Source organism: Strigops habroptila, chromosome 1 (genome assembly GCF_004027225.2).
Source record: "Strigops habroptila isolate Jane chromosome 1, bStrHab1.2.pri, whole genome shotgun sequence".
Lineage (NCBI taxonomy): Eukaryota > Metazoa > Chordata > Aves > Psittaciformes > Psittacidae > Strigops > Strigops habroptila.
The window spans coordinates 103,617,346-103,644,698 of record NC_044277.2 but is presented as its reverse complement, the minus strand read 5'-3'; the positions used below and the strand labels follow the sequence as shown (position 1 = coordinate 103,644,698).

At 39.1% G+C, this 27,353-nt stretch overlaps 1 protein-coding gene across 5 annotated transcripts in view; it reads left to right on the top strand.

Annotated features, from left to right (window-relative positions):
• XYLB (xylulokinase) overlaps positions 1-27,353 on the top strand; it is an 84,557-nt gene that overhangs the window by 53,935 nt on the left and 3,269 nt on the right. For 3 of the 5 annotated variants that reach the window (XM_030497662.1, XM_032920160.1, XM_030497684.1), the window contains 3 exons: positions 15,644-15,702; positions 19,523-19,610; positions 21,839-21,933. In XM_030497662.1, coding sequence (XP_030353522.1) covers positions 15,644-15,702; positions 19,523-19,610; positions 21,839-21,933 — 242 coding nt within the window. Of the gene's footprint in view, positions 1-14,872; positions 15,043-15,643; positions 15,703-19,522; positions 19,611-21,838; positions 21,934-27,353 lie in introns of all 5 variants that reach the window. The other 2 variants (XR_003993182.1, XM_030497673.1) reach the window with 2 other exon arrangements.

Here is a 27,353-nt window from a genome sequence, read left to right as displayed (position 1 = left end):
GTCATGATCTTCTAGTGATGTATGTCCATTTTTAATATTCGTATGCAAGTATGACATACAGAAAGACCTGAATACACTGTGGTATACCACAACTCTAAGGAAGATTCCTCTGGGGAGGTCAGGCTGAGCCCACCTCCCCAGTGATGGGATGCTTCCGACACAATATTTACTCTGGATGCTGTGGGGTTGACAGGTGGACTCTTTGCATTTTGTGACTGTTGGGAATAAAAGACATACTTCTGGGAGCAGAGAAACTGGCATCCAGCTCAGCCCTTTCCCAAGTAAGTTATCTTTTCATTAGACTATATGGTCATGGTTATTCGAGACCACTGCTCTGGCAGTCCTGGCTGCACGGTAACTTTTCTGTAATTGAAGAATGATGGTTTTCAGTGTTCACACTGTTGTTATCCATGCAGCCAAGAAGTTCCTCAAGGAATGGGAGTGGTGGTTACCTATTCCTGTGTCTTGCTATCTTGACTATTAAAAATTTTTCTTCAACAAATGTAACTTTGGCATGTTGCAGCTTAATACTGTCAGGCTTTGTTCCGTGTCTGTCCTGGGTATGGAGAAGAAAGTTCATTCCCTTTCTCCTTACAGATGCTTTTTTTTTATCATGGTGAACAAAGAGAAGACAAAAGTAGGTATAGTATACTTTTGTTAGAGTTGAGACAATCCTGAATGTGGATCATAAAATCCTTAGCTTCCAGGTTCTTGCTGGTGCTGTAAGAAGTTGTTAGGTGCCCACCAAGCTGCTGTATTCCTGGCTGATTGCATCATTGCTGCCTTGATCATGCTGCAGTTACTATGGCTCATGCCCATGTGAGGGTTGTGACTCTATGAGCTCTATTAAAAGATACTCTCATGCTTATTAAGACCCAAGAAAAGTCAACAAAATATTTAAAGAATAGTCAGTGACCAGGGTGCCTAATATTACAGTTGATATTCTTCAGTAGTTGGATTAAGGATTAGATGATATAACAGGAATAGAGTGCTTTGAGATCAGCAATAAAGCTGTGAACTGGAATCATGAGAATCCAGTGCCTAACGACAAAAGCATAATTACCATGAGAAGGTCATTTTTCTAAGCAAAGGACAGTTGTAAACTGCCTTTACCAGAGAAAAATCAGTATTTGTTGCATTGCATCATTGAATTATTCATCAAGATCAGACACTTTCTTGTTCAATTTACTTTGTCATTTTCTTCTAGCTTTTTCTCAGCAGTTTGGATGAAAATATAACACAGTAGCACCTGCTTACAAGAGATGTTCAATTCAGTAGATGTCTTGGCTGGAAAGATATTTGCTTTGGTCCAAGCTAAAATCAAATGCTCTTTGTTTTAATGGGATATTCATGTTTTATGGACAAATAACCAGAATTGGTGTTGTGATAGCTTTCTGTTAGCCTATTCTTATTATTTTAGAGAGTTATATTGGGGCCTTAATTTAGAATAAACAAGATTTATTCATGGATTAGATCATGCACCTATTCTTCTGTTCTGTACAGCCTCTGTTGAAGTGTTGAAGTGTTTTCCCAGCAGTAAGATTTGATTGTCCAGAAAGGTGTAAACATTCTTTTTTTTTTTTTTTTTTTTCTGAAATTGCTTCATGTATATAGGTGAAAATAGGAAATAGGAATAGGAAATTCTAGGCATGGTTAGATTTTTTCAAGACCCTAGTCAAGAGTACTGAAATGAGTAAATAATTTCTCTGTCACTTCACAACCTTTTCTTCTTGTACACAAGTATATAGAGAAACTTAGGTATGCAAGGAGATCAGAATCTGCCCCCATATGTTCACCATGATCCCTTTTTTTCTTTTTTGTTGCTTTCCCCCATAATTTACTTCGTTTGCATATTTTAGTGTTTCATACCGTGGTGCCTGAATCAATTTTCTTTTGAATAATTAAACAGGTACATGCCCTTGGAAAGTCATTGCACCCTTTATTGCCACTTAATGTGTTAACCATGAGGAATTGGGAAAAGATGTTGTGCACTTTTGTTGACTGCTGTTTTGTGCAAGGATTGGATATAATATTGTGAATGGGACTTGGAGAATATGCTGTATTTTGGTGTACGTGGTGAACTACATCTTTGGTACCCAGAGGATGTACCCAGACTGGGAAACCTTGTCCTTTTTCCATTTCAAAGGAAGATGTGAGCAACCTCTTACTTTAATAATAACAATAACAAAATATTGAGTAGTGGAGTCAGTAGCTATTCAGTGATGTCCCATGCTTAGAAGGGGCTGGGTTTTAGGTAGTGGAAGGTGTTGGCTCTGCAAAGAAGATTTAAAGCAAAGAGTTGGTCATGGGTCCTCTGTGCTGTGGGTTTGTGAGGGTGGGAAGAGAGAGAGGATGTTTTCCAGCTTTTTAATAAAGGTATCCGAGACTTCTCTGCAGAGGTGTCGGAGTCTGATTGGGGTTGGTAACATGCTTCACTGGGGATGGCTGGGTTAATGTGAAAGTTTCTGTAAGCAGTGGAGAAATCCAGGTTCTCATTAAAATCCTGAGCCAGGTGAGCTTGAGTGTAACAGTACTACAGATGCAGGCCTAGTGCTGATATGACAGGGATTAACAAATCCCTATATTATGTGCTGGCTTGGGTCAGATGTCATTGAGTCACTGTTTCCCTTGTAGGAACAATGAGCCTGCAGTAGGGTAGGCTAGTGACAAAATGTGCTTTGCTAAATTGCATTTAATTTTACTGTTGTTTGGTAGTCATGCTTTACTTACCCCTCTCCTTTTGCTAGTGAATACTCTTAATTGCAAACATATTTCAGTGTCTTTGGTCACTCTAAACAACATTAAAATGCTGGTTTGCCTTCATTGCTCATTCAAGCCCTACTCTTTGCAATTAGGATGCTACTAGAAATTTATATTGATCTTTAGGTGGATGTTTTCCTTAGGATAGGACATATCTCTGCTTAAATGTTACAAAACAAACCAAGGCAGTTGTGTTCTTTAATGCCAATAAATAGGTTATTGGGATTGTGTGACTCGTTATTCAACATGCAGTGAGTGCCAGGGAGAGATCCCGGCTGATCCCTGCAGCTAAGGCAGATGCCTGATTCCAGCTCTGTGGCAGGGAGGTGAAATCTCTGCTCCCACTGTCAAAGGCAGAGAATTCCTTTAAAAAACAAAATTTTTGCTTGGTCAAGCTTGAGGAGAAAATGCAGACTGCAGCTTATGCTGTTGATGTTTGAGTTGATAAATAAATGTAGGAATAGAAGGAAAGGTTATGACAGGGTGGGTTTGGATTCAGTGCAGTCAATATTGATTTATTCAGAGGAAAGGACTCCACCCATTGATATGGTTCTCTTCTCTTGGCCTTTGAAAGAGCTTACCCTAGCATTGCACAGCTGTGATTAAAATTTCCCTGTACCGGCATGGCTGATGTGTTCAGCCAAATGCTAAATGAAATGCATCCAGTTTTGGGGTTCCTCAGTGGGAGAAAACGTGGGGAGTATGACAGCAGTTTATAAAAAAGCAGCCTCTGGAATTGAGGAGATTAATACCTTGGGGAAGACTACAGGCACAAAGCATACCTAAATAATGATCATTGGTTAAAAGGCATCAGTGCCTTGGAGATAAAGAACCGTTATAGATTGTAAAAGAGATTATCAAAATCCCTCAAACCAGACAGTGTTAATGATGCAGATCATGAAATGTGTGGTGGCTGAGATTTAAATGTGTGTTTTGATATGGATTGTATGATCGCTCATCAAAAGCTTCAGACCTGTTGTTTTTTACAGAGCATTTTTTTTACTATCTGAATCAAATATGTCAGCTCTGCAGTCTGTGGCAGGTTAATTGAAATGCAGTGAGAGTGTAAAATCTGAATCAAGCATGAAGTTGGCAAACTTTGTTTATCCTTTTATTTATGCGGATCTCTGAAAGTAACCACTTAGCTTGAGAACTCTTGATGAAATTAGTGTGATTTTCCATCCCTCCTTTGATAGAAAGAATTTGGGCCATATGGAATCTAAAGGAACTATTTCAAAGATACAATAGAATCGTAGAATGGAAGGGTCCTTAAAGCTCATCCAGTTCCAACCTCTCTGCTACAGGCAGGGACACCATCCACTAGACCAGGTTGCTCAAAGGAACCTGGCCTTGAACACTGCCAGCGATGTTGGGCAACCTGTGCAATGTCTCACCACTCTCACAGTAAAGAACTTCTTCCTTATATCTACTCTAAATCTACCCTCTTTCTATTTAGAGCCATTACCCCTTGTCTTTTTACTACATGCCCTTGTAAAAGCCATATTTAAATGGTTTGAGTGAATGTATAGCTGGAGCTTGAAGGGAATGTGTTATTATAGTAGTACTGTAGTTACTTTTCAGTATCCAGTGATGGACTTCGTCTCACTTGAGTGAAATTCTGCAAGTGGCATACTGGAATTATCCCAAGGTGGTTTTTGCTGCCTCCCTTTTCCTCATAAACTGTTATTTAATTTTATGTGATTGAATTTGGTGACATTTAGTGCACATTAAAGGGAGGAATTTATAATGCTAGCTGAAGCAAAGGGTATTTCAGGTTCGTTCTTCATGAGCTGTTCTTGCTGTTTTGCCAAATCTATGTGCACCTCTGCATGTTAGAACCCTGTGCCTCTCCATGCTGGAGATTCTAATTGGGCTCCTGTCTGAATATCAAATTATATTTTCAGAGACTGTCAGCTGGAGAAAAAAACAACACCAAATATGAATTTGTAAAAGCCTTGAACCTCAGTGTGTGGGGTTGAAGACATTCTTTCCTTCTCCTTAGCTGGACCTTTGGTTCCCATTGCAGTGGTGGCTTTAACTTTTATTGATTGTGTGGGAACATGATGTCAGCCAAGCATGGTTCAGCTGCTAGGATGATTTCCCTGGTCCGTGTACCCACACCCCAGCTGGAGGGGATAGTGTTAAGGGCAGGCACTAAAAAAAAAACCCCTTTGCCATCAGAAGATCTCCTCTCTTTCCAGTGACATAAAGTTATTAGGGTGTTTGTACTAAGGGGTTGTATTGTTCAGTACCCAACAGTGTACCCTTCCTAGGTCTAATATTTCATTTAAAAGCAATTTGCCTGAATAAAATAAAATATGCATGATGGGTGAACACAGATGAGCTCTGTTAATGTATTCTAATTAACTTGCTAAAAATATTTTAAAATCTTAATAAGCTTAAAGAGAATTTCTGATGATCAGATGCAATGTTAATGAGCATGGTATAAAAACATAGGAAGGTAAAGTAGATAGCTGATTGGCAGTTGCAGTGCTGTCTGTATAGCTAACATTTTTCTTGTGCAAAAGAAAGATCTTTGGGTTCAATTTTAGCTTTTGTCTTGGTAGCTAATTTCTCAAGATCTATTTCTAGAAAGCTTAATGAACAAAACAAAAAAAAGAAAAGAATTTACCTGTTTGATTTGGGGTGGAGCAGAGATTTTATTGCTTAATTATGCCTTAGAAAAACACGCTAAGGACATTTATAATAAAGTATCTGTGTTCTTTGTGTGTGGGAGAATGACTCTTTTCCTTTTATATATGCCATAAATCTCAGATTGTAGTTCTTTTTCTCTCCAGGCTATTAGGTTTCTGCAGACTGTATTTCATTCCTTAGCACCTATAGTTGCTTGGCAACAGCACCCCATTTACATGAACCCAGCCTCATGAATGAATGGTTACCTGGAACCTTTCTGCACAGAAACCCCAAGAAACATAGTGGTTCTCCCATTCAGTGTGACAATTATTAGGAAATATTAATTGCTTGCCTCTATCCATCTTTCCATAGCCTTTCTTTTTCAGTTAAAGGGGAAAAACCCCTGTGTTCTCTGTTTAGTTCTAGCCTGCCAGAGGTCAAAAATTAATTTATAAATAATCCACTTGGAAAGCAGGAGGTTTGTTAATAACAGAAAACTTTAGTAGCGCTCAGAGCCTCAACTGGTACAAGTGGTCCCCAGTGCTGTATTCTGTAGGTACAGGAAGAAGCAGGTTCAGAGGGCTGAAGTAACTCACCATATTCACAAATAGAAGGTCAGCGTGGGGTTTTTGTTTTTTTTTTCTGCGAGTAAGTTAGGTGTAGTTTTTCAGGAGAAAACAAGCAAATTTTTCCTACTCAGTATATTCGCTACCCTTCTTGGCATATGGAACTTTGTTGAACAAACAAACAGATTTTCTGCTACCTCAGCCAAGTGCTTTGCAAGCAGGGACACCCTCCCATCAATTCATTTTATTCTTGCAAAGTATTTTACAACCTGTAGGTTATTTCTGTTGAGAGGAGTAGGAGGTATTAAAAAGAAAAATCAAGAAGAAAAATTATTCACCAGCACCAAATACAAAACAGTCTTACAGGACTAGGGAAAGGAGAGCTACAGGCAGTATTTGTGGATGCCAAAATAGTTGTAATAATTCTTTTGAAAAATCTTGTAAAGAATCACTCAAATTGCCTTGTATTGTCAGTTCTTTTCTGTTTTTCAGATGGCTTATCCTTTGCAAAAATGAAATTATACTTGAGCCTTGAGTCTTTTCTATTGGGTTTGTAGAAGGTTTTGTTGATATTATTGGTAAGATGCAAAGACCAGTGCTGAGGGAAGCAGAGTGGTCCTGGGAGACCACCTCTCTCTGGTAGAGATCTGGTTTGCAAATCTAGATCCTAAACTGATTTTTCCCCAAGTTTGTGGTGATTTGGATTTCTCTAGAATCAAAATAGCCACTGGTAGGATATTCTTTCTTCTTCACTCAAGTGTCATGCAAGGTCAGGTCATCACACCTTGTACCTTTTAATTATATCCCGTGGCTTTAGGTAATGCTGAACTTGCAGCTGATTATTATTATATTTTCTCCTGTGGACATGTCTTGCTACTAATGCACAGACTCTGCAGATTAACTAATGTGGAATCGAATGCATTTGTGATCTAAGTAATGAAAAGGCCTTTGTACTATTCTTGGTTGTTCTCCTGATTTTGTGTGACCTTGGGCAGTTCATTTACCTCTTTCTTTGCTTTTCTCATTTTAACCTTCGATGGATGGTGTCATATGTTGATTTGCCATTGTAATTTTCTGTTTCCTTAAGATTTCCAAGAGTGAATATTGCTGTATATGAGGACAAATAGTTTTCAAAAATGAAATGGTGATGGCTTTTGTGTTTCTAAATAACTCGGTAGCAAGCGGTATTTACTGATGTGTAGTCTGTAAAGCCACATGTGGTACTTACACACATCAGAGTTGTGATAGGCATGGGAGGGTGTATTTTTTAATGAGTTTTCAAGCACGAATTTCTCATGTATCAGAATATTTTGAGGAAATAGTGAGCTGTGCTGCAATGCTGGTAACAGAGCACATACATTAAAAAACAATTGTTTTTAGTCAGTGGAAAATGCTATGGTGGCAGTGAACTTATTTTTAAAATCAGTTTCTGTGAACATCTTGCTCCTGACTTTGGGTGAGTGTCTCACCTCCAGCACTGGGAACTGAACAGCAGGAATTGTAAGTTTGCATTTCCAGGCTTCCCAGTGGCACTGATATGTAGCTCTGTGCAGAGAGCCCTCCTGAACTCTGGGGCTTCCTGTGATGGGGACTGCAGGACACCTGACCTTCTACCACAGAGTTCCACGGAACATGTGTCTTTTGGAGCTACAGACTTTCCAAGCCAGAACATTCTCCCCAGAAGCCAGGCAGTTTTCTAGAGCAAGGTTTATAAGAGGAAGTAGTGACAAGACAAGGGGGAATGGCTTTAAAATGAAAGAGGGGAGATTTAGATTAGATACTAGGAAAATTTCTTCCCTGTGAAGGTGGTGAGGCACTGGCACAGGTTGTCCAGAGAAGCTGTGGTTGCCCCATCCCTGGCAGTGTTGAAGGCCAGGTTGGACGGGGCTTGGAGCAACCTGGTCTGGTGGAAGGTGTCCCTGCCCATGGCATGGAGGTTGGAACTGGATGATCTTTAAGGTCCTTGCCAACCCAAACTATACTATGATGATTCTGTAAGGTTCTCTCTGATTTATCAGGAGTTTTTATAAACTGGTTCTTTATTATTAAACATTTGGCTAGCAAACTGACAATAAGCAGTGTCAGATACTGCTAGGCTAGGCATTTTTAATGCTCTTGCCAGCTCTGCTCTTTTCTGATAGAGGCTTCAGTGGTGAAGGCATTTCTGCTAGGCACTGGTAGTATACCAGCAGCACTAAGCATCAGTGGCTTGTGGTCTTGAAATTATGTCTTTTAATGAGAACCAGAACTTAATATCATTAGCTTATCAAAAACAAAGGCAAGATGCAATTTAATTGTGGTCTGTAAGTGCCAACGCGTGAAGGGGAAACCCCAATTCTATAATAATGTTTTAACTGGGAGACTAAAGCCAGAAAGATCAAGTGGCTAGAATTTTAAAGAATAAAAACCTAAATTTTGGGGAAAGTGCAAATGTTTAAAGTATTAAACATGAAACATTAAGGTATTAAACATGAAAACAGCTAGTAGTCACAGTAAACCCTCTGTCGTTTTGAGTCCTTCAGCTGAGGTTCTGTGTTGTCTTCATATTACTGTAGTTCAGTGAATACAGAGCAGGGCTGGATAGTGAGATCCAGGATGGTCTGAAAGTTGTGAGATATTGTTTAAGCAGATGGTCCATTCTGACCTTTTACATTTTTGGAGCTTTCTGTAGGTAGGTTATTACATAGCTGGATGTGGTGGCTAGATTTCAAATGCCCAGTTTTGTTTTCAGACTATTATCGCCTGCTTTAGAATATTTTTTGAAAATCGATTAATTTGTCGCATTGGTTCCAGATTTCACGTTTATTCGCTAGGTGACAGGAATTCTGAAGTGGAAGGTGAAGGGACAGGTGTTGCCAAGAGTCTATGAATAATTGTGGAAGCATTGAGTAAATCAAAGCAGGTTGTGCTTTGTTATGCTGGAGCCTTTACTTGGAGCCTTTGCTACTTCATGGATGTTTGGACAACTGCTGAATAGTTTTTGTGATGATTTTTCCCCAACACACACTATTTTTAAGTTTTATAGTTCTTGGCATAACCAAACTGTGTGTAACAAAAGAGGAAAACTTTTGAGTAGCCAAAAAATAAAAAATAAACCTGAGGTAAGGCAATTCCATTGGTACATCAATCCATTTTAACTTAGCAATTCGTTAAATATATTACTTATTTTTTATCTTTAAGGAATTAATTCTGAACCAAGAATTTGCACAAGTTAGAGGCAGTAAGGGTTTATTAAATTACTTCTGGTAATAATGTCTTCAGGAGAGGACTTTTCCCCAAATACATTTTCAGCTTTGACAAAATAGATTTTAAGTGCTCCTTCTAATGTGTCTTCCATCTCTTTCCTTTAAAAGTTTTCACAGCAATATTTTTTTCCAAAATATTAAGCCTATATCTACAAAAGTTTTTGGTCTGACTCTGATGTTTCTCCCTCCCTCCCCTGCTTCCCTTTCCTCTCCTCTTGCTGTAAACTCTAGTGCTGAGTTGTAGAATTTTTTTATACATTACCATTGATATTTATCTGAGGCTTCATCAAAATATTCTGTCAAATAGAGGTCTGCGTCTCAATGAAAAGAATCTCAGCGAATTGATAAGCAATTGCAGCTCTGTAGTATTTCTGCAAGAAGGGCATATATTTCAGAGGTCTTGTTGCGAGTGTGTCAATGTATATGTTCTAACAGTGTTATGACTATTGATCTGCTTGTTCCCAAGTAAGTCTTTACCGTTCATGTTCCAAAGTTTTCCTTGCTGTATAGCTGTGCAGAAGTCAATGAAGTTGAATTGTCAGTGGGGTTGTATCTTGAGTAGCTTTTGTTGCCTATAGTACCTCTTAGGCTGTGTGCATTTTTTGGGTGATCTGCAATAATTTAAGGCGCTGTTAAGGGCGAATTTATGTACATGTTTTTCTATGTTAATTTTTTCCTGAAATCCATCAAAAAGAAGAAGGCCCTGAGTCAATGTTAAATTTTAAATTCATATCTGAAGTGAGCTAGACTGAGAGAATTTTCAGAATCAGGCAATTTGGTGTCTTTAAGCTTCAGGTTGCAAAATACAAAATTTTGTCTTTATTGAAGCAAGGACTTAGGAAAGCCAAATTTGGCATCCTCATGAAGAACAATTTCTGCTATTAGAAGTTGCTTGAGGACATAAGGTGACCTAGGCTATCAGTAGTGTACGAGTCTTGACTATGGATACCAATCCTACGCTGTTTCACTTAGGTATGTGCACATGTACTCATTTTAGTGGTGTTATTCTTGCCTTAGAGCAGTGTGAGCAAGAACAATCATGCTTGTTCTCCCCTATATCATTGTACAGACTTTATCTATGTAAGTAGCATAAATGTCGAGAATATTAGGCATATTTGTCATTGCTGCTGAGAAAATTGAAGCTTTTTTCTCCCTGTTGAATTACAGCTGATATGATAGAAGCTCTACTACAGCAGCCTTAGAGGCTGATGATCAATTCTATCCTTAAAAGTTGTTTTTCTTCTGCAGGCACTGCATTTAAAAAATAAGAATAAATTCTGTGTCTGGAAAATTTCTAATACATTTGAGCAATTGAAACCCTCAGTGAAATTAAAGCATGTTACAAAATATGAAAGCTTCTTCGCTTATAAGCAAGAAAACAAACAGCCAATAGATATGGCAAATATGTCTTGCTTTTCTCTGTAATAAATTGGCTCACGCTTCAAAGTGAAAGTCTGAAACACTTCTAAAAATAGTTTTTTAATAGCTTTTATGAATTACTGTATTGTTTTTAGAATTGTAAGGGTGGCCGAATTTGAGTATTTGGTTTCAATATTTGACTTTTAATTTGTTTGCTTGGTGGTTGTATTGGTTTAAATAAAAAAAGGGAGGAAAAAAAAAAAAGAGTGTGTCCTAGTTTATGTTACTTTTGCCTCAGTCAGGTAGATATTGTCTAACATGCTGAAGGCTGGTTTGTGGCAGTCTGTTTTTCTCTGCTATGAAATACTTGGGGATGTTGGAAGTGATGCAGCACAACAAGGCAGAGAAACAAGTGCCTTTGGATCCAGCCCTAGACCTCACAGGGACATAAAGGGTGCTCAGGAACTTGTATGTTTTCATATTTAAAAGGGTATAGACAAGAGAAACCTTTTACTGTAGCGGGAGTTTAATTTCACAGCCTTTATATGAATAAGAAATATTAGCATGAATTTTGGAAGAGCTAATGTGCAAGTAGGATGATTTTGGAATATTTGTTTTCTAAATGGGAAAAAATAATCATACATTTTTGTTTTGTTTTTCTTGAATGAAAAGCTAGAAAATACTTTTTTTTTTGAAATTATAGTGTTTGGAGTTAATCAGAGAAATAAAGGAGGGGCTGATACTTTTCTTGTTGCTTGCAAATTGTAAATTGCAGTTATTCGCAATCATGCTTATAGCTGGCGTGGGTTCATGCGCATAATCAGCTGCTTTTTGAATGCCTGTTCTATTGTTCTGTTTTATTTATGGATTCAGTTGTGATGAGAAAGATGTTATGAAGTTGTTTGGATGAAGCCTTGGAAATGTCTTTTAGGAGTTCTGAATGTCAGCGAGTGCCTGGAGTTTGGGGTACAAACCAGGGCTGTGAGTAGCACTGGAAATTTAGATGACAAAGTTGAAGAGTTTTCACCAGCAAAATGGAAGGTCAAATTCTGCTTTCAGACTTTGCAGCACATGAGCCAGCAAAATTCTGGACTGACACAGGCACGTTGTTACCGTCCAGTTGAAATACAGCCAGATGCAAAGGCCCTGAGGTCAGGAGGAGTCCCATCGATTTCAGCATCCGGACCCGTTAGCAGTCTGATCTGACCCTGCTCCTGGTGGAACAGGAGGCTGAATTTCTACCTCCAGTCTCCTTGCACAAATGATGTGGCAGCAGACTTCTGGTGCTAATTATCAGCACTAACCTTCTGATTGATGCGAGTTTTCTTATGTGATTATTTTTCTTAATAGCTATGGTTTTGTGCCAAGACCACTAGAGGGGACATCGGACTGCTAAGGAGAGACTCGCCCTTTGTTACTGGTTCCACTGTCTCACCTGCTGAACCCACTTGGGCAATGCTTTTTGCGTCTGCACTTCCTAAAACCTCTGGTTTTGCCTGTGCTTTTTGTCTTAATCTGCTGAAACTCCTTTCTTTTCTGGGAAGGCATCAATTCTGTGTTTGTAAATATATGGTGATGCAGGACTTCAATCTTTTTGGGACCACGCTCAATGTCTGAGCACAAATAACAGTAATTTATCAGTGGCAGATTTTTTTTCTTTTTTCCCCCCTATGTGCCTTTCAATGAAAGCAATATTTTGGCTAAAAACTAGTCAGGAGATGAACTTTAATTCTCAATCACTCAATTCTTGCTGGATCTCTGTGAAAGGCAAAATGGGGGTTGGTGTGTGAGTAGTAACGTACATAGAGTGGGCTGTCTTCTCAGCCCTGTTTGAGAAAGTGCCCTTTCTTCCCACATAAGCGAACATCGTTGCTTGGGTCTTCCTTACTCCTCCTGTCCAGTGGGAATTATTATTTTTAGAGTTTTGTTAGATCAGTAGCCATGTTGCACAGCAGATAATAGATCTGTAGAATATGTGTATGTTGCAGGATGACACTATGCCATGTGCAGCTGCGAGTGCTTTCTAGATAGGGTCAAAATTCTCTATCAGCTCTCTAAAAAATCATTAGTTTTTAAATAGGAAGGAAATAAACTGGTTGGTTAGGTACTGTGCAGGGAGCTTTTAATTAAAAGATGTTTAAATCTGATTCAACTGTCAAAGAATTTAATTCATGAATTATGTTTGCTACAGTTGTTTATTTTTTTTAGTAACACTCTATTTTCTGTGCACTGCCGTAGGGGATAGATGGTAGCTCCTGACAGATTCAAACACAGCTGGCTGAGAACACTGCTAGTGATGGATGAACGATGTCTTTGTTAATGCCCCTGTATACATAAATGATGGGCTTTATTTATTTATTTATGAGATGTATCCAATTACACATCTCAGAGCAAATGTCTACCCTTCAGTAAAGCACATAATATTGGCATTAAAAAGACAACCCCTGAAATCAGTGATCGATGCATTTTCCTCACTCTCCAGAGAGAGATTGAAGTAAGAGGTAGACCTAAAGTTCAGCAAATTCAAGTAAGTTCTTCTTTTGCGACCTACTCCTCATCTGTAAGAAGTGACTGAAACTCAACCAGGGAAGCTGTTGTCTCTGCCTTGGTCACACTCAGAGCTGTCCCAGGAAACACGGTGCTTCACCTAAGAGCACTCTTCCACATGGCCTGGATGGATCAGTCCCACCGGCACAGAGGTCAGATTCTCGTGTCAGACAGTGATGGCTAACATTTGCTAGGCTGTTACCTACTGGGATATGTTTTGGTGAAGTGAGCCTAATTATTGGAAATGGAGGAGAATGAATGGTTTTGCTGTTCATGTAGCTTCAGCATAGGATTTATGGTTTTTTCACTCTGTGTGTGTTGTGTATTCATGAACTGATCCAATTTAGAACTTGAGATGTCCAACATTACAAACTTTGCAGTGTAAATTAGTTTATTTTATCATGTAGGTTAGCTACATACTGAAATAATTTTTAGTATTTTTCTATGAAAGAATTAGCCTGGATTAAGATGGATGTGCAGATAATCAGGGTGTTAAACACTTTGAGACTTGACATCTGTTACAATTATGGCATAAATTGACAATGTAGCCAAAACTTGGCTCTTCTCACCTCGCAAGGAGTAAGTCTCCTGTCCAGTCCTCGATTCTCAAAGCAAACATTATCTGTTACAGGGCCACTGGAGTCAGGTAGAAGGCTCAAATCAGCCCTACTGACCTCAGCGCAAGCAGGTGGCAATATATACTGACAGAGCTCTGAAACATTTGGAAAGTTGTGGAGCAGAAGCCCTAAGACAGAGAGCTGGCATGCAGGTGGAAGCCTAAGAAGCAGCTGAGCTAAGATATGTTTGCAGTTTTCACAGGAGTGGTTGCTGTTTGGCTTTACCACTTATATATTGTCCACCCTTCTTTCCTGATGATGGTAGTCTAGCAGTTTATGAAGCCTCTTTGCAGAGGCAGAGGAGCACAAAGAAGCCTTATTCTTCAGTTTTAGCTGCTGTGAAGTGTAGCAAACATGTTTGTTTCTCATTCTGTCTTGCCGGCAGTCTCTGAAATGTGGTGTTTTCATGTTGGATATGGTAGTTCTGCAAGAATTTATATGTGCAACAAAGTTTAGCAAGACAGAATTGCAACTACTAAGCAAATCATTTAGAGTTCAGTTTGGTTTCTAGAAACAGAGGCTTACTAGTTATTTTTCACTGGTTTCTGTGCTATTATGTTGTTGTGATAATCTTGGCAGGGATCTGTCACTCTTTGTTGGTATAATTGAAACTTGTTTTCCCTGAGGAATCACTCTGCTGTTTGTTTTATTTGTTTACTGACATTGACAGAGATCCTAATGGCTTTTAAAACCCAATTTGTGCATCGCTGAATATCCTCCAAAGAGGAAAATAAAATTAAATTTATCAGTAAAATAGGGTCCCCCATGCAAGGCTTTGTCTGTGTCTTAGGCTCCACCTGAGCACCTCGCTGTGTGTCTAGAACTGGCATAGTGAGCTGCACCTTTTGTTTATTTCTAATTCTGTCTTCAGGGCTTTTATCATTAAGATACTTGAAAGGATAAATGACAATAAGTTATTTAGGGCATCAGTATAAGTTGACCAGCTTTGCCTTGTGAGAAATAAATTAACTTTTATTAAAAAGGAGGTTAAGATAACAAAACAATAACCAAAGTAAAATTCCCCTTTTGGGAGGGTATACATGATGGTATCACTTTCTATTGTCATAAATCAGGTTAGTTGTTTAGATTTATTTTTTTTTTAATGTACGATATCAAGGTATTTATGCATGTATTTTGTTTTAAGCCTTTAAAGAATTTCAGTGAGATCATTTGGACTGCTTGCATTCATAATGCCTTGCTGAAGTGCTGTTATGGATAAATGTATGGCTTATCACGTTCTGTGCTCCAGAGGAGCATGCACACAAATAAATGATGAGGCACAGGACAAGACATTCAGGAATGTGAGAAGGAAAGGTGGGTTTCTTTAAAGAATGCAGGGTAATTTATTTTTAACATCCCCAAAGTTGTAGGTTTGCACTGGATGAAGATTCAGATATTTTTTATTTTATTGAAGTGACAGACCATCTCTAATTACCTTTCGACACACTTACTTGTCATTCAAGCAGACAGGGATTGCCCAGATTTAGTGAGCTCTGACTGTGAACGTCACAAGGAGATATGTTTAAAAATATTGCTGATTTTAAAGGTTATCTGTCAGTTTGTATATGTACAGCTAAGAGCCAAACCAATCTGACCTCAAACCAAAGCTGTAGGATAATAACACTCTGACTTTCTTACTGTATATCTCTTTTGTAAATCTCCCTGACTTTGATAGCACTATAATAATAATAGATCTGCAATATTTATGTTGCCTCTTCTCAGGAAGTGTTCTAATGTGCCATGGAAAGGTGGGTAATTAGTCTTATCTCCTTTTTTACAGAAAGTAAATTAGAGGTACAGGGAGAGAGCCCAGACCATCTGACTCGTACCTCCTTGTTCTCATTGCTTGGTTCAGTAGTACAAATCTTGACAATATGCACTTTCAGTCTGATCTGTATGTTGTATTACATTGCAGTGCCCAGAACAAGGATTTTGGCTACTGGTGGTGCATCACACAATAAAAAGATCTTACAGGTAAGAAGGAAATGAAATACTTTAATTTAACTTGCAGTTACATCTTCATTTTTATTTTGATGTACTGCATCCAAATCAGTGCAGCTGCACAGGAAGGTGTGGATATGAGATTGTGAATCTGCTACAGGTCATTGGGGATTTTCTTCAGGATTAGTGTGGAAACTGTTAGCCTAATGCTAATTTGAAGTTCTTTTTACACTTGACTAGTTCTTTGAATGTGTATCTGAAGCCCTGTGATTTCCCGGTCTCATCACTTTAATCAATCAGCAAATAAATCAATAAGAGACTTGATACAAATTCTTGAGATTTTTGTAGTTTTTGTCATTCAGATCAAAGTTGGACTATGGGTTTAAACCGGAGTCGGATTATGCTGGTGTTGAACACTCAAAAAATTCCACTTCAAACAGACAAAATCTCCCATACAAACCTCAAAACCCTGCCCTGGCTGTTCTGAGTATTTGTTTCTTATTAGTATCATGTCGCATACTGAGGAGAGGCTACTCTTCTGCATAGTCTGTGCTCCCTCTTCCCACCTTCCTCTTCTGCTGCTGTTCCTACACATCCAAGCCTGGTTAAGATCATTCATCCATCTTTTCGAGAACAGACTACCAGGTGCTCTTTGTTTCTGCGTATTGAGATTTGGTAAAGCCTTGCTGACAAATAGTAAGAGGCCTCTCACCTGGCTTTTACTAGCCAGAACTAGACATCTGGATTGGGATTCATCTTGACCAAATCCAATCATTTGTGATGTGGTGTATATGATCTGTCAATTCTGTAATAGTCAGGGGAGATCAGGTCAGTTACATTACAAAGGAAACCGGATGGTGTCTTAACTTACCAAATGTAGATGTCTCCCTCTGAGTGAACCTGAGAGCTTTCTGTACTCCTTGGACTGCCTTGACAAGCTTTGACTACAGGTTCTGACACTGAGCCTGGAGGTAGACATTTACACCAAAAGGCACCTGTTTTAATCTTGGGCTAAGTCCTGGCACTGGAGTTAGTCAGCACAGGGCGAATTGTTTTCTGGAGGTGCTAATCCCTTTCCATGAGCTAAAGAGAGTCGAGAGGCCAGCTTTAACTACACACCATAACCTTTGACAGTAACAGTCATGTGAAAGGAAGGTCATCTGCTCTGCAAAACCTGAGCTGAACTAAATGAAAGTTGAAGAGCAAAGAGTGAAAAGCTGTCTTTCTCTTAAGGCATCTAAAACATGTTTGTATAACCATTGGTTGTACAGCTGGCTGGGACACAGCAAATTTGGCATGTTTTGCCTGTAGATGTCACTTCTCTTCATCTGCTTTGGTTATTTTGCTTAAGAACCTGATGTTAGAAAATTAACTGATAGGTTAATTGCTTAAAACATTGGTCCCTACTGGGGTAATTCTACTAAGAATCTGTCAGGAAGGAGATTGGATTAATAGATGAGTTTGTTTTTAAAGCTGTATTTCCAATTTAGGTCCCAGGAGTATCTCCTTGCTGTGGAACGAAGACAGAGAACTGAATGTTCTTACAGCACATAATTCTGCAGCACAGCCAGAAAATTGTGGGGATGGGGGAGTGGTGGCTGTGGTGCTTGCTTTTCACATGTAACAATACAGCTGCTTTTAAAACTCATTAGAAGTGTTTTAAAATAATATGATCAATACAGTGTCATCTACTTAATTCAATCACTGGTTAATTGGATCCTTCTTTTTAATTTAATCAGAACCTTAGAAACCATATCAGTTGCGTGAAGAATAACAGCTTCCACCCTTATCATGGTCAATTTTGGATAATTTGTTCCAGGGCTACAAAAGACTATCATCTAATTAACATTCAGTAACTCTTATATTTTACACTGCAAAGGAGGCAACTTAGGAAAATCTGTTAAAGAAAAATATATAGTAGGGCAGCTTTCTCTACGGTTCTGGGAAGCTTTTTATAACACATGTGGTCCTTGATTAATGACCACATGAAACAGTGAAATATTTTTAACAGTAAAACCTCTAACAGTTTCTTTAAAAATTATTCATGGGAGATACCACAGCTTCAAATGACTTACTGAATATATGAACTTTGAATAATTTTAATTTTATAATGATGTGATACAAAAGGTAGTTGTTATTTGTAGTATTAGAGCACTTATTAGTATTCAGTATGGAGCTGCATTGTATAGGGCTCTGTGGAGATGCAAAATAGACCTGTGTTGTCCAAAGGAATGTACAATTCAAGCTTAAGAAAAGAAATACCTATTAGAGATGAGATGAAGCAGCAGATGGGGAATGTGCTGAAACAATACAGGAGTATTGGCTGGCAGGATGGGCAGTGGAACCAGCACTCTGTGACCTTATAATTTCCAGAGGGTTTCTTAATAGACACCATGATTAATTTTCCATTTGTCTTCTAGCATTGAAGCTCATGTACTGCTCAATACTTGCGTGCAAGTGAAGTTAGACATTACTGACCTGGCTACCTTACCAGAAGAGTGTTTTAAGTGTATAAGCTTGGGCTTTCATTGGACTCTAGTCAGCAGCCAGCCACCTTTGTTTAATATTATGAAAACTGGTGATTTTCAAAGGTTTTGATTTGCAGATTCCCCACAAACTTTCAGAGAAAGAGGCAAAATCCTTCAAAAAACTCATATGCTATTTTTTTCTGTAGCACATATAGATTGAATTTCTTAGTCATCTTTTACGAAGCCATGGGGCCCAGTAGGGCTGCAAATTCCTGGGTCAGGGTTGTAGATCACTAATTTAAATGGTTTGGATTCCTGGACACTCTGGCTTTATTTTAGACTTGATTGTATGGATGTAAATCGAGTGATACTTTGTTCCCTTTGGCAAAAGTAATAAAACCAGTACAAGTTAAATCTGAATTGTTACCTGCTTCTTACATTGTTCAGCCTGAGGGACACCTGCAGTCCTAGAGAAGATGAAACTGAAATGGATAGAGTTTGTTGACAATATTTTTGGCAAAAATGTTATTGAACCTCCTCTGTCCCTATCCAAATATGTCTTAATTTTTCCCCCTTTGTATCTGTTTACCTAAACCTAGACTGGGGGGAAGAGCACGTGTACTCAGTGAATGCACAATGCCGGGTATTGATATCAGTGCAGAACAGTGTGTGGTCGAATAACTTTAGCGTCTGTTTGATACCATAACAAATCCTTTGCCTGTAAAATTTTCTTTGTATAGCCCAAGCCAAGTTGAGAAGTGTCTTGGTACATCTTCATAGCTCAGGATCCCTCAAATACAGGAAAATTCCTGGTAAATGTAGACTGTAACCTGCTCCTGTGTCATTCTTATTACTAACCCTAATATGATGGGAATGGTGGAGGTGAGGAAGAAAGGCTTATCAGGCCTTCATTCTGCTGGAGCTTTTATTTTATTGAAATTGAGACCTGAGGACCTGTGACTGGTTCCTCTCTCCTTCCTTCCCGCTTGGCTCAGCCATAAATGTGATGGAAGAAAACAGGCACCAGTTGTGGATTCCTGAGCAGATCTCCTTGCCCTGATGTAAGCCTTTGGCATGGGCTGATTGTGTGGGCTTATGAGGGAGGCAACGCTTGAACCCAGACTCCTCTGAACTTGTAGTAAAGAGATCTGGAGAGAAATGGGACTTTGTTTCGTGGCTGCAGTTACAGCTCTAGCTCAGATTTACCAATATCATGTTGTCTGACAAGCTCAGGACTCATCATTGCCTGCAGTGCTTCTTTCCACGGGTGCCCAAATGCTTGTCTGGTGTGTCTGGTAGTTATTTGTTTTCCTGAGCAGCGATAGGGGATTGCTTGTCCCTTGTTGTTCATGGATATGCGTAACCGATGCTTTGATACTTCTCAGGTCCTGTCTGATGTATTCAACGCACCAGTGTACACTATCGATACCACCAACTCTGCTTGTTTAGGAAGTGCTTACAGAGCAATTCACGGTAAGACTGTAAGGAGATACTGCTGAGTGGTCTGGGCATTTAATTTCAGTTGGTTAATACTTGGGATTAACATTACTGAAAATGAGGAAAGAATAAAGCTGTGTGGATCTGACTGGAAGGTTGCTCAGGTCAAAAAGGGTTTTTTGCTCTTAGTGCAGTTGGATCAGGCCCAAGAATAACATTTACATTATAATTCAAGTCTGGTGGCTGCTTCTCAGCCAAGGGATAGGGCCTGAAAACTGTTGGTACTTACAGAGGAAGACCTAGGACCTTAATGTGTTGAGTGGCTACTTTGATGTGTCACTCTAGGGAGAATACAGCCAACTGAAGGTGCTGGTGTAGCTTGCTGCCCTGGTTTGTGAACCAGGCTGTGAACTGGGTTGCTAAAATGGTCAAACTAAACAAAAGATCAATCCAAGCAAAGAAGATCGGAGAGGGCAGGGACGACAGGACCAGGAATATTGCTGGCCAAGTAAATGTTTTTTAAACCTATATGTATCTTCCAGCTTTTAAATGTCAAGGTGAAGGATACGCAAGGTGTCCTGGGCTCCATGTGCTTTCTCTTGTAAAAGCGTAAATCTTGGGATACTCTTAGGTTGACCAGGTTTGCTTGCTGTACTACATCACTCATTGTAATGCAACAGTCCAAGTCCCCGATTTGAAGTGTTAATTAACTTATATCTGTTAATGCATGTAGTTGTGTGTTAAGGGTGGGCCATCAGCCATTTAAGAGTTGAATCCCAGGCAGGAAATTTTATTCATGCATTTTAAAAAGGCTTATAATATATTACAATTAAACAAGTCAAGGAATGTGTATCAAATTCTGAAGTCTTTATTTAGATCGACTTTTGTTAGCCTCAGTTTTTCCTGTTAGAAGCTTTAGGGTTTGGGCCTGAAGACATGGACAGCTTCTATACAGATTCATGTAAGACCATAGGATTGCAACAAGCATGGAAAAGATAACATCAGCCATCAGAAGAAATCAGCCAAGTTTTAATTTTAGAAGCAAATTCTGCTGTCACATTATAGCTTCTGAAGACTACATGCTCTCTCGCATTTGAAAACAGCACAGAAAATCGCACAGCGAAAACTTGAGTTGATGTGTTTAATGAACTCGACATGCTCTTCTGTTTATTTCCAAAAAACACGCAAGGGTTTTGACAAGCAAAGTATGCTTTTGCAGGACAGCAGAAACAGTCCTGTTAGATTATCAGTATGTTTGAAGCCATAATAGGACCATTTTTCCACCTTGGGGGCCAAGTTTCCAAACCATTTTTCTCTATATTCAAACTTTGCCTACTGCTTCAGAAGCCAGCAGAAGCTTCCCAGCGTGTAATGCTGCAGGCAAATTCCTTGTCCATGAATGCATGTAAAATGTGAAGCCATCATTAAAGTTTGTGCAGATATTTCGTGTGTGTGGAAGATGTGTATTCCCTCTGCCAGTTTGGCATATGAAAACTTGAGGCTTGGTTGACAGAGCGTTTGAGAGAAGATTTCAGATGCCATGCTGATGGAGGGACTCCTTAGCTCAGATATTCTGCCAGCCAAGCCCCAGGGGCTTGCAGTGTGTGTTTCTAAATGGCATTTTTGATTGATGCTTTCAGCTGACTCACTCTTGGCCAGGCAAAGGAATCGAGTGAAAGTGAAGACTTGCTAATATAAATGAAATATTGATGGCAAGGGCTCCTTAATAGTATTACAGTGTACAAGTAGGGTGTTCCACAGTTAGCCTGGAGTTCTTAGCAGGTGTAACATGACATGGAACTCCTGAAATTATGTGATTCACTTGCAAAGCAAAATGCTGTAGTACCAGAACTCTGCTGTTATTCTGCTTCCTTATATATATCTAATAATTTGCAGGATATTTTCTTGACAGTGTTTTCATTTCTCTTCCTTTTTTTGTTTAGTCACATTTTGCCCTTGAATCCCTTGCTTCCACATATTTTCACTGCTGTTTACTGTATCGTTGTAACCATGAATTATTACTGATATTGTTGAGCAGCATTTCTGCTGCTTACCTATTCTCCAGGGTACGAATTAAGTGAGTGGCAAAAACTCGGTCACAGAGTCACCATTTCCTGGGCCACCATGTAGGAATGTAAGATCTTCTGCCGTTTATCCTTCAATCCTGAATGCTGACCTGACCAGGGAAGATCAATATAATGTGTTAATTTGCCAATCCCTCATCGTGCTTTTTGCATTGATCACGGTTGTGATTCTTATTGCAGGGCTGGTAGCTGAGACGAATGTGTCCTTGGCTGATGTCGTGAAATTAGCACCGGAGCCTAGATTGGCTGTTACACCAGCTGCTGGGGCTGAGGAGGTGAGCAAGCTTGGGAATGCTTTTTTTCTTTTAATTTCCTGTCTGCTTCAAAATGTAGTGGTTTACTAACTCTTCTAGTAAAATAGATTAACTTAAGAAACATTTGGTTACACAGTTCTTACTCCTTGTTGTAAAGACAGATTTGATTTGGGGAGACCTTTAGTGTTGTAATGATTCAATAATCTGATCACTCCATCCAGGTCTGTGGGAGTGATTTTTCCTAACTTGGTATGACCAGCGAGCAAAACCTGTTCTTTAAGGGACAGAAAAAGTTAAAAAATAGGTTGAATTTGGATACAGGTCAGTCAGATTGTAACTAATGACTTTCACAAAATAGTCTTGACCGATATTTTGCAGCAAACAGCATGGAAAAAGGCGTGGTGATGGTGCTTTCTGGCCTCTTGGAAAACATCCCTTGCAAATCCTCCATGATCTTAAACAGTGAACAGCAATTCTGTATCTCCACTTGTAGTTCCCAGCTGGAAAGCATGCCAACTGGGAGGCTTCAGTAGGCACGTCTTTGATACTGTGCTCATCTCAAGGTGAAGCTTGTGCTTTGTGGGACCACACAGATAAAGCAAAAGAAGCAGTCGTTGCTAACTGTGGTTCCAGCACCTGTAAGATCAAGGGATCAAATCGTTGTCTGAGCCTCTCCAGCGCAGCCCTGCGCCTCTCACTATCAGGTGCCAAAGGCCTTAGCTTACAACAGCTTCTGGAATACCATGTCCACTAATAAATAAACAATACAATGTAGCAAGATTCTTAGAGAACACAAATTTAAATAACCAAAAGTGAATCTAGCTCTGTCTTCAGCTGTGCAGAAACTTTTGCATCAACACAGCCTTACACTCTCCATTTATGAGATTTGAATGTGGCCCTAACTACAGGCAGCAAGGTTTTAAAGCTTTTATTTAAACTGGGAAATTAATGATCTGCCAAAACTACTAACTCCCAGCTACATGTGTAGTGGAGCACCAGATATCATCATGAGTAATAATAGAAATGATCATGCTGCATTGTGCCTGCCAGCGTATTATTTAATTATTAACTGAGATGGAGGAGCTTGGTAATCGAATAGAAGTCCCCTTCAGAAATATTAAGACATTGAATAATTTAAACTTGATTGATCTGATCTCATTTACTCAACCTTCCCCCCTCATTTTAAAAGATAAAATAATTAACAGCAATGACCTATGTCGTGTGTTCTGCAGCTGAAGCCTTCTGCAGGGAATACACTTCAGGAGCAGATCCCTGGTGTATGATTCGACCTCATGCTGCTGCCCTGTTCCCCCCAAAAATGCTGTCTGCTGAAAACCTGCCAGACTGGCTTGTGTGGAGGTGGAGAGTGCTCAGAGACCTGCTTTTGACCCCCCAGTGCTGCTTCAGCTATAAAACTCAAGGGCAGGGAATACAGCTGTCACTCACAGAGGCCTTGCAAGAACAGCAAGTGCCTTGTACCCTTGGAGCGGCCAAGCCGACCTAGCTGGGGAGATCAGTGGGGAATTCATTTACCTCTTTCTATTTTACTGTCTGCATAAAATGGCCTGGAAGCTAAAAGAGTTAATTATCTCCCTCTCGATACTTTTCTTCTCCTTTTCCACTTGGTTAGACTTGGCTCTCATAGCACATCTTTTTATTGGTTTTAAATGATGTACAGCAGTGAATTATTGCCCCAGTAGATAGGACTGAATGATAGAGAAAGTAGTGGCCAAACAGCATGGGAAGAAATAACTGTTCTGCACTTTAGCTTAGCTTGCCAGCTTCATTCCATTAAAAGCAGCTTCTTGCAATTACATATTCCACACCATTTTTTTTTCTTTCCTGTCTTATAATTTTGCAGTTGATGGTGGATTCCCTCGCTAGTTTCATGGCTGTGAAACTGCAGAAAGCCAGAGGGCCTGTCAGTAATACAGTGTGTTAGTATGAACAGTGCAGTAAAAATTCATAATGTGATGAGTCAGTTTGATTCTGTTTTTTACAGAGCTGCATCTCCCTGTCCATCCAATTTCATTCTGTTGAGGTTAGAGCCTTTCACTTAAATGATGGTTCTTTTTATAAACTTCAAAGTCATCCTGAGGTTAAGTTCTGTCTCACTGAGGAGCTCATCTGAAAGAGTCTTGCTAACCAATGTGAAATTTCCCGGACCACTTTCCTACATTTTTTGGACAGCTACAGCTAAATCTTGGCAGGGTGGAGAAAAAACAGGTCATAACACAGCAATCTGCTCTGATTTCATCCTTTCTTCCTGGTATAGGCTGGAGACAACATGTGTTAGATCATTGGAGAGAGGAAAACCTCCTATAGACAGAGGTCAAACACGACAGTTTGATATAGCTTACTCTTCATTGCCAAGGCTTATGCACACAGTAGGGGTTTCCAGGAACCAAAAATGCAAAAAGTGTTTCTTTGATTGCTGAGGGATCGTTTGTGATAATGAATGTGAGTTCAGAAAAGAAGGGCAGGGCACACAAAACCGCTCATCTGGTTCAATTAAACTGATGGGCAGGTAAAATAGAATAAAGTCACAAAATGGGGAACATAGAGCTTGTGATGGGTGATAAATTAGTAGTTGTTGGAAACTGAAGTCACATAAGCTCCAATTTGCCTGGCAAAAATGTGACTTTATCCTGTAGCAGACGATGCTGCCCTGAAGAGACCATTTCAAAAGGATAAATCCCTCTCTCTGACTATGACTCCAAGTCTCTTAGCTGAACCTGATTTCATGGTATATTTGCAGGGTGTGGGGTCTCTCTGGAGCTTGTTTCTAATTCTGTCATAAGATATTCTGGTGGGAACCACTGTGGTGATAGTCTTTGGTCAGTTACTCAACTAGTCTAGCTGAAGTCAGTCATCTGTGGGTTAATCCTTCTTCCCTATTTTCAGAATAGCAAAAATCAAAGAGTCATCTCTTTGGAGCCTCCTCTCCACCCCCTCCCATGGAGAAAGACTAATCAGAACCACTAAGCATGACAGAAATAACCAGGAGGTTCTTAAGCAATAAGTATATTTTACAGACAGAAAGAATCTATTATTCCAGCATTAGAATTCAGGTTTATTTTAGTAGTCTATTAAAACAGAGATGGTTGGCTAGTTGGTTAATTAAGCAAAAAAGCATGAGAGAGAACATGATTATCTGGAGTTGATCACTTGTGCTTATACATTCCATGTGCCTAGTGTCAGATTTATTGTGATATTGTCCTGTAGGGTTTTTCAGGGAGAAGGCATAGCACATGACCTCTGGATGTGTACTTTTTGATTGCTTATTGACTCTACTGAAATGTATTAATCCTGCAAAAATTCAAGAAGGGAAAATGTAGACCTAACCAGTTTTCTTGACTTTGGTAAATTGCCTTGTAAGTAGGGGGATTTATAGAAGTGACCCCATTACCCAGGAAGGTTATAATGACCTATTTATTGATTTAAAATAATTATATTTTTGTTGAGTTAGATTTTTGAGGGGGGAGGTTATTTTCCAGAATTGGTTTAGGTTGCTAATTTAGTGCAAAGTAGGTAATAATAATACAACCACCAAAATATAATAGGTATTGATGGGAGTTTGATTAAGGTGATTTGTGTAGCCAATTTTTATTTTTTTTTAACCTATTAAACTGATAAAGATAGGCTTGCAGAATGAATATGTGAAGTAAATAAAGTAATTGTTGGAGGTATGGTTCCTTGGAGGAGTCTTCAGAGTATTTCAGAACACTGTCATATTCTTTGTGCTTTACAAGTATTCTTTCTGTGTTAAGAAAGGTGAACAACTGCTATGATTTGAAAATAAACCACCTGTAACTCTTGATTTCTTAGGCAAATATCTGAGTAATTTGAGTTTGCTTTTTTTAAGAAAGGAACCTATCAATCAGAAGTAGTAAGTGTTTGTAAGAGACTGATTATTTTTGATCTATTCAGGGTAGATTAAACATACCAGGGTAGATTAAAATAAATAATCATCAGCATCATCTTTGTAATTTGTAAATTTTGACTTGCTCTAATCATTGGCTAACATAGCAGTGCAGGAGATAGAAGGATCCACGTGGATTGTCACTTTCCATAATAATCTGTAGCGGGTTTTGCTTTTAGAGAGTGGCATGACAAAAGTAAAAGCCCTATTGAATTCATAGGCTGGTACCATGGTGAGACATGGTATGACGATGACATATTTGATTTGCACTAGAGCACAAGGTAACACTTATTTGAATGCATTTTCCAGGCAGGGCAGGTTAAGTTATTCCTTATTAAAATGCAGTATTTATCATTAGCATTTTCTTAGTTATTTGTGGGACTGTTGGAGTGTGGCCAGATTTTCCCAGGAGGGAAGTTTAGGGTTTGTAAATGAAGCCATCACAATAATGTGGAGCCATCTGAGTACTGCTGATGTTGTGGAGTAGGCTATAGAGATAAGCAGGAGAAAATGCCATAATATAGCAAGGACAATTAAATTATGGAGAATAAAAAGGTTCATGTTCTGATACATGTAATTAGTTTTGTTAAGTATCATGGTTTGATATATTAGGTTTGAGGCTATGACAGACAGGGAATTTATGTTCTTGAGGTTTTATGCATCATTGAGAGTTCTTTATTCCCTTTGGACTTCAATTATAAAAATAAATCTATATAATTGTCTGAAGATAAAGACCCCTGGAATTGCTTAGGAGGAGTTGCCCAAGTTTCTGCAGAGGCAGTTCAGTTGTGCAGACATGGTGAAGCATCTTTCACAGACACAGCTGTGTGCACTCTCAGGCCATATTCTCAGTCAGTGCAGTTTGGCTTTTCTTCTTCATACTTCATGAGAGCTGCACTGCTTTGGCCCCAAACTTCAGCTGGTGTCAAGCTGGCATGTAAAATACTGCTTCTGAAAAGCTTGTAGATCTGCTGCACTTATCAGCCATGATGTACTGGTGGTATTACAGCCAAATTCCCTGAGGAAGAGGCTTTGGCTTAGCCCTCTGAACTGCACTGCTTTTTACCCCAAAGGAAAAGAATAGAGTACAAGGAATATTCTTAATTTTTTGTTTGCATTTCTTTCAGATGGTCCATAATGCAGCATTCATTTACACTAATGGCCGAGTAGCTTATTGCAAATGCCTGAATTTTGTCAATTAGCAAGCTAAGTGCTTAAGTCCAATAAACAGGAAAAGAAACTGTATCAGTAAATGATGTTGTTCATTTATTTTGACACATTTTAATTTAGAATGATGTATTAACAATAATGCTTCCCAGCCTCCTAGTAAATATGCTGTTGTGTATTTTGTAAAAATACTGCTGGGTAAGTAATACAAAGCCTGTTTCCTCTGAGCTCACTTACCAGTGCAGCTTTGTTGTGCTGAATCTTTGCTGAGGAGTGCTGAGGGTTTATCAAATTACTGAATGCAAAGTAAGAAATAGAGAGGCTTGATTATAGATGATTCAGTGCTGGTTTT